The following is an 8,097-nucleotide window of genomic DNA, read 5'->3' on the forward strand; positions in this document are numbered from 1 at the left end:
TTTCTACCTGCTATATTGGATGCTGCTTGATTCATGAATCCTTACATAAAGCCAATTTGATCAGTTTATTCAGTTGAATATTTGTTATTTAACAATGTAAATAAAAATTAATGACACAGATGAAGAAAAATCTGGTGGTGTATGCCACATTAGCTCAGTACATATTTGCTAACTGAGTGAGTGAATGAATAAATGAATGAATGAGGCTCTACCCTCAAAGACTCCTCAGAGAAAACCCAGTCTCTCTTATTCTACAATAAAATTTGGGAACTGGAGCACTTATCAAAAACACAATTTTCCAGGATCTTCTACTGTAGATTCTGATTTGTTTGGTTAGTATGGGGTCTAGGAATCCACAGTTTCCACTGGTGTCCCATGTGAGTCTTAGAACAAGTTTTGGGAGAACTGCGTTATGAAATTCACCCTAGTTAGCTGGAGACCTTCTCCCACTGCAGTAGAGCACAGCTAATTTAGTCACACAAAAATCTTGTCCATCAGAAGAGGCATACTTCTTTTCTTTAGCAAAGTTGTTGATTGTTAATAATGAGTAGCTCAAACACTCCAATAAGATTGCAAGTGGTCCTTAATTTACATATGTATATATAGTTATTTATATAATTACTTATAATTTACTTAAATTGCTTATATTTTTCTTATTATGCTTATTGTAATCTGCTTCATACTCTACTTATTTCTATATGCATTTTATCTCCTTATGGCAGTATAGTAGGAAATAATCTTATAAACCTATGCATTTTTTATATACTTCAGTGACTACAAAGCTACTTTAAATATATTTAAAATATGGCTCTTACTAGCTCCTCTAAAGTATATGAAGTATATGAAATACTAAAACATCATTTCACTTGCATCAAGTATTTGTTATAATTTAGTTTTTTTAAAGATTTTATTTTTAAGCCCAAATGTAGGGCTTGAATTTACAACACTGAGTTTAAGAGTCACGCGCTCCACCGACCAAGCCTGCCAGGTACCCGTTATAATTTTAGTTTTATGGAAAAGTGGATTACACAATGATTTGTATTCTGGACAATGTACCTGCCCCTCCCATGCTCTCAGATTCTTCTGGCACTGGGGCAGAAATATAGGGGTGGGGGTGGTTCGAGGGATGAGGTCTGGATGGGAATGGGAAAGGTCCAAGTTTCTTAAAATGCACTAATTTGTTATGGTGCTATATTGGGCTTTCCTCAAATAGTTTCCCAGGATCCTCCTTGAGGAGAGAGCTCTGTGGTGAAATACATTTGGAAATGCTGCATCCTATATCTCCACTTAGGATTAATAATGCATGCTAATATGATGAAAGAGAGCACAGGCATTAAAGAAATATCTTTAGGGGCATCTGGGTGGCTCAGTCGGTTAAGTGTCTGACTTTTGATTTCAGCTCAGGTCATGATCTCATAGTTTATGAGTTCGAGCCCCTGTGGGGCTCTGTCCTGACTGCACCGAGCCTGCTTGGGATTTTCTCTTTCCCTCTATCTCTGCCTCTCCCCTGCTTGCTCTATTTCTTTCTCAAAATAAATAAGATAAACGTTAAAAAATTTTTTTAAAAAGAGGTATTTTTAATTTTGTTTAATTCTTGTTATAAGATGCCATACATTTTGTTTATTTATTTATTTTTTATTAAAAAAAATTTTTTTTAACGTTTATTTATTTTTGAGACAGAGAGAGACAGAGCATGAACAGGGGAGGGGCAGAGAAAGAGGGAGACACAGAATCCGAAACAGGCTCCAGACAGACTCTGAGCTGTCAGCACAGAGCCCGACGCGGGGCTCGAACTCACGGACCGTGAGATCATGACCTGAGCCGAAGTCGGATGCTTAACCGACCGAGCCACCCAGGCACCCCTAAGATGCCATACATTTTGGAAAGTGTTTGTTTTCTCATTTGCACAAGAAAGAGTCTGTCTAGATCACTTGGTTTTCAAAGTGTAGATCCAGGACTAGCAGCATTAGCATCACTTGGGGACTTCAAACAAAAGGAAATTCTTGAGTCTTACTCCAGAGACATTGAATCAGAAACTGTAGATGGGGGGAGGAGGGAGGAGCAATCTAGGTTTTTACAAGCCTGACCTGATGCCTTTGAAAACCACTGCTCTACACTAATTAACCACTTTCTAGGTGTTCTAAACAGGGTAATAATATTGTCTGTGCATTGGGAAGTGAATCATTTCAAAACGTTAACAAGTATGTTCATCTGCCATGTTTGTTAAAAATGCAGATTTCTGGGCTCCAAAACTACCTAGGAGATCAGCATTTCTGGGGGTGGAGCTCAGAACTGCAGCACCTCTTGCCAGCCCTCAGGGGAGGCTGCTGCCTCTAGTTCTCAGAGCAGGATTCCCAAAAGTTCCCATCAATTTTCAGCAGCCACGCCTGGGCACCCCTGATGTTTGGGTTTGGAATAATCCAAGGTTAAGGGACTTGTGTCTCTGACAGAGAGGAGGCCAAAACAAAGGATGATGTAATAATGCTGTGTCAAATGGTCTCCTTTTTTTTTTTTTTTTTTTAATTATTAAGATGAAGGCATAAATCTTATGGGTTACAAAGTATGCATGTTTATTGACTAATGAATGAACAGATAATTTATAAAGTTTGGGTTTATGTAAAGTGGAGCATTCCTGATTCTGAGACATTTACTCACCTCAGCACCCATTCTTGGGAGTATCTTTTTCTCAGAAAGGAATGATCCCCAGAGTAAAGGTGCCCTGGGCCATTAGAATAAACCTTTGGATGCTGACTGGCCAGGCAGAACAATTCATCCAACTAACTTTGTGGGATCTCCTTGAATTTGAATGACAATAGTAATTTGCTGGACAGAAAGTATTAGCCTCTTTGTAGGCTCCTAATACCTTTGGAGGCAGCTCTAAAGAAATTAAAGGGTGTGACATTATCCTGGGCATATTTAAAGAAAATTAAGGCCACTGAAGAAACCACCTTTTGTGGCCTATCAAGTAGGAAGTGTTCTGGGATGAAAGTCTTTGTGAAGTTAACCCAAACATTGTTTAAGCATTGTTTGATAAACGAGCTTGAGGTTAAAATGAGGTTTGTCCAGCAAAGGGAAACAAGAGAGAGAAGCAAACCAAGAAACAGACTCTTAAATGTAGAGAACAAACTGATGGTTACCAGAGGGGAGGTAAGTGGGGGATGGGTTAAATAGGTGATGGGGATTAAGGAACACTCGTGATGAGCACCAGGTATTGTATGTAAGTGTTGAATCACTAAATTCTACACCTGAAACTAATATTACACTGTATGATAACTAACTGGAATTTAAATAAAAACTTAAAAAAAAATAAAATGAGGTTTGTGTGTAGAGAAAAGTGAAAGTTTCAGTTCCTTAGGTATTTCCAGTGCTATTTTGAGAATAAGAAATAGAAAACCACATATTTTTGAACAGACAATGCATGGTTGTGTATTAATACATATTTATGACCCATGTCACTTTTCCTCTTGTGTTTTTAACCTTGAAAAAGGCAGACCACTAACTTTAATGGAATATTCTAAAATGCGAAGAGCTAAGTTCTACATCAAACTGCCTGCCTTTCCCATCATTCTGACCGTTGTATAAAAAACTGTATTTAGGAAATGAAGGAATATTTGGTATTCCAGAGTTTTAAATGCAGGCCCACTTAAAAATTTAAAAATTATATTTAAAAATACATATCATCACCATCACACTCATAAATAAATACTGTTTATTTAATTCTTATAGATTAGTAAGTGCAGAAAAATATTTTGGGATATTAACAAAGTTTTTCTTCCCTTGAAGTTTTCTCATTCTCTGTCCTTTTTCCTAGAGCAGGCAGCTAAAGTTTTCCGCTTTTGTTGTTTTGGAGAAAGGATGACACAGAAGCTTGCAGATAACAAAAGGAATCAAATTCTTAGTATTTGATTTTCAAAGGCCTAATTTGAGCACTGAAATTTGGAAAAACATAACAGAAGAACGAGCTTTGCTATTCCCAGTCTGCACAAGTCAGTTGGACCAGAGAGGGAGAGTAGAAGGGTCTTCTTGTCCTCCCATTTCCCTAGACAGCAGAATCTGGGGGAAACCAGAAACTCTTTACTTCATTACATCTGCAAAGACATTATTTCCAAATAAGGTCACATTCTGAGGTTTGAGGTGGACATACCTTTTTAGCAGATACTAACCTACTACACTACCCAAAATGTATTAGAAGAGATTTCTATTTCCCCTGTGGATTATAGAAAAACTAACATGGAAACGGAATAACAAAAGTCTTCATCTTTTTTCCTGTAGACATCCCTTTCCTCTGCTAAAGTGAGGAGTGTTCAGAGGAAGAGTCTATAGAGGGATGGCATCAGAACTCAGGTCTTCATGATAGAGTAACTCAACTTGGCTCCAACCGGGGGATGAAGTTGGGTTGGTGTAACTTCGAAGGGGAGCCCTCTCTGTACAACCATCCATTTATAACGCAGAGGAAATGCTAACAAATTCTCATCTGGAAATGCGGAGTTCCTTTTAAATAAAAATCTAGAGGTAGTGACTAAATGCCATAGTATCTGCGAATTTGACACTACTTTAATATTTCATGTTTACTACTGAGTTACGCTCAGTTTAAAATGGACATAAGTGATTTCTGAATGAGGGTCCTAACATTTTCGTAATCTGATCTTTGGTATTTACCAGATGTATTCATCCAGGTGTCTCAAGAGTTTTAGCTGAAAAAGCAAAAGGTCCCTTTTCTTTTGGTTTGCCATTGTGATACCAAGTACTACTCTAAGGACTCTTTGAGACTCTTTTGGGTCTCTAGTCTGTTTGATTGCATCTTAGATAGTTCTGCGTAGAGATGAAAAGTGGGTTAGGATACACAGCAAACACGTATGGAAATTGTATGGGAATTGTATCAAATTTTTCAGGGGAAAAATTATACATTTCATATTGAAGTTTATCAGTAAGGATCAAAGTTATTATAAAAACGGTGTAACCAATTTTGATATATGTATGTCTATAAATTCTGTATTGCCCAAGTATTTTAGAAAGAAAGGGATTCTTATGAATTCAATGGAAAACTTCAAGTCTATTGCTTTTGCTTGCCTTGTGTCACTGAAAAATGTTCAGTGAGTAGATGTGTTATACTTTTTATACTGAGATATTTTATTTTTGTATTCAGTAAACTATTCCATTATAGAGAAATTATTTTTGTAAAGAAAAGTGGGAACTCAATAAGCAAATAGGAGTGCTTGTTTAAAATGCCTGTGATAATACAAAAGTCACATTTTTATCCCTAAATATATTTAGTTCATATTATAGTTCAATATATGGGGAGTCAGTTTAATTTATTTAATGGTGTTTCATTTTTGGGGTGACTCTGCTAAATTTTATAGCTACTATTTTGATTTGACTTACTTTTCCACTTTAATAATTACTACTGGTGTCAATGGTAATAGCTTGGAGGTATTTTTTAGGGTGTATCTTAAAAGTTCTAATTAAGGAAAAGTCTCCTCCCTTCCATTACAGAAAGATTTTTTATTTGGCAATACATTATTAACTTATAAATGAACACTCTAAAAGTGATTTTTACCTGTGGATTTTTCTTTTATTCATATGTTAAGATACTATATTTTATGTGATTGTAAATATATTTAATGCTGCTTATTCAAATATGCATGAAGTTTACATACTCTGAAAAGAACCAACTTTCTGACCTAATTTAATTAGCATTAAACAGCATGTAAACATGAATGTCTTAAAAAATGAACAGCCAGGGGAGCACAAATTATGTAGATATTCTAAAAGAAAGAAAGAAAATAATTCACAGCCAGTGAAGGAAATTCAGTAATAAGAAGCAAGAGGAAATAACTGCATTTCATAATTTTTGTCACCTGGACCCTAAAGGTGATGATAAAATTCTGTTTTCCTTCCTGGGATGTTCCAACCTGTACATGCATGGATGCAGCAACATGTCAACTTACCATTGCTGAGGTTTTGACCAGAGTTCAACTTAAATTCTTCTTTTTTTAATTTCTAGATGACTGCAACCAATACAGTGCCAATGTTTCTTATAAAAGCTAACAAATTGGTAATAATGATAATGGAGTTAGCAAGTTAGTAAGTCTGCATACCATATTGAGAGTTTGACTCTAGTTTATTTCTACTCTTGCTACTATCTCACCTGCGTTCCTTGTTTTCCACTCACTTGGGTCTAGGTCAGTGGTTCTCAAAATGTAGTGTGCGGGGTGACTTGAAGAGCTTTCAGAAACATTGCTGAGCCACCGGCAGAGTTTCTGATCCAGTCGGGTTGGGATGGAGACTGAGAACCTGCATTCCTAATAGCTTCGTGGCTAATGCTGATGGCTTTGGTCCAGAACTACAGTGGAAGATGTGCTGGCCTGGATAAATTTCAGGAGAGTACTTTTTTTCTGACATAAGAAGTCCAGGAATAGTTTAAGATAGTATTTGTTACATAGACATGTTTTCATAAGAATAGATTATGATTTTGCCCATATTTCCAAAACTGGACTTGGGTTTTTTATTTTTTTGATGTTGACAGTGGTGAATAAAGGAGGTTTAAAATAGCATTAAGCAGGGGCACCTGTAGGTGAATGTCTGACTTCGGCTCAGGTCATGATCTCACAGTTCGTGGGTTCGAGCCCTGCGTTGGGCTCTGTAATGACAGCTCAGAGCCTGGAGCCTGCTTTGGATTCTGTGACTCCCTCTCTCTCTCTGCCCCTCCCCCTCTGGCTCTCTCTCTCAAAAATAAGTGAACATTAAAAAAAAATTTTAATGGCATTAAACAGAATATTTTTTTTTGTCTAATAAACAGAATCTTTTTTGTCTAATAAAAATATTTTAATATTAATTGCTATTCAAGTCGCCTGCATTTTTAATAATTAGTATTTTTGATTAAACAAAATGTTGTTCACTTTCATATGCCATATACACCTATAGCTGGAACTTGACTTATTTCATCTGTGCCCTATTTTATTTTTATGAATGCTGGTGGTGCATACCACTCCCTGCTCACATCAGGGGTCCCTAAGATAACCATTTTGCAAAACCTTTGGAACAGATTGCTTACACTACTTTGACTCAACTTGCTTCACCCTTCCCTACATGCATACAAACCAGGATTTCCCTGGTTTGAAGTCCAATCAAATATAAACTATTCCTGGGATAGAGTGAAAAAGATGTGAACTCCAGAGTAACTACTGAGTATAGTGGTCAATAATCTGATCCACACAGATTTATTGAGTACCTGTTTTATGTGTGTGTATATGCATTTCTATACAGGCAATTAATTTAATTCTCACAACAAATTTATTATTCCAATTTCACAAATAAGGAAAGTGAGACAGCCAAAAGAAATGACTTGTCTAAGTATCAACAGATAGAAAAAGACACTTCCAGGATTTGAGCCTGAACTTTCTGATGTCAGGTTGAGAAGTCTTCCTACCATTCTGTTTCTATTTAAAAAGAAATCAGGGGCGCCTGGGTGGCTCAGTCGGTTGAGCGTCCTACTTCGGCTCAGGTCATGATCTCGCGGTCCGTGAGTTCGAGCCCCACGTCGGGCTCTGGGCTGATGGCTCGGAGCCTGGAGCCTGCTTCCGATTCTGTGTCTCCCTCTCTGACCCTCCCCGTTCATGCTCTGTCTCTCTCTGTCTCAAAAATAAATAAACGTTAAAAAAAAAAAAAAAGAAATCAAAGAGGGTAAGGAAAAGTCATTATTGTTGACCGCAAAATACAAGCCACTATTCTGAGATACACAGTCCAAGGGTAGAGAAGGGGGTGGGGGCAGGAATCTATTTAGTGCTACATAGAAATTAAAAGCAACTGCTTGGGTTTTTTCTTTGGAGGTAATGATATTAAAGTATTAACAACTCAGTTTGTAAACTTAATGGGATGAACAGAATAATAACTAAAGTCTAATTTACGAATACTGTGATGGACTTGGTTTGAAAGAGAAAAGAAGAGAGGAAAAGACAAGCACGAAGTAGAAAGGGAACTGAGAGACAGTGAAAAAAGGGATGAGGACAGTTAGGGAGGCAGAATGGAAGTGGGGAGACACATGGAAATGAGACAGAAAAAGAGAGAATGGCCCTCAGATACACGGGGGGGGGGGGG

At 37.1% G+C, this 8,097-nt stretch overlaps 2 protein-coding genes across 11 annotated transcripts in view; one reads left to right on the top strand and one right to left on the bottom strand.

Annotated features, from left to right (window-relative positions):
* Positions 1–8,097, top strand: part of CUNH4orf46 (chromosome unknown C4orf46 homolog) — an 89,388-nt gene that overhangs the window by 73,571 nt on the left and 7,720 nt on the right. For 3 of the 4 annotated variants that reach the window (XR_005789031.1, XM_040471547.1, XM_040471575.1), the window contains exon 4: positions 4,273–5,771. The exons of the other annotated variant lie outside the window; for it this stretch is intronic. Coding sequence is in view for 2 of the 3 variants with exons in the window: in XM_040471547.1 (XP_040327481.1) it covers positions 4,273–4,323 (51 nt within the window). In the remaining variant the exon portion in view is untranslated. Of the gene's footprint in view, positions 1–4,272; positions 5,772–8,097 lie in introns of those variants that run through there. 4 annotated transcript variants of the gene reach the window in all.
* RXFP1 (relaxin family peptide receptor 1) overlaps positions 1–8,097 on the bottom strand; it is a 116,723-nt gene that overhangs the window by 62,154 nt on the left and 46,472 nt on the right. The gene's annotated exons all lie outside the window — the stretch shown is intronic.

This window comes from Herpailurus yagouaroundi, unplaced genomic scaffold (genome assembly GCF_014898765.1).
Source record: "Herpailurus yagouaroundi ecotype Mexico unplaced genomic scaffold, PumYag 28, whole genome shotgun sequence".
Lineage (NCBI taxonomy): Eukaryota > Metazoa > Chordata > Mammalia > Carnivora > Felidae > Herpailurus > Herpailurus yagouaroundi.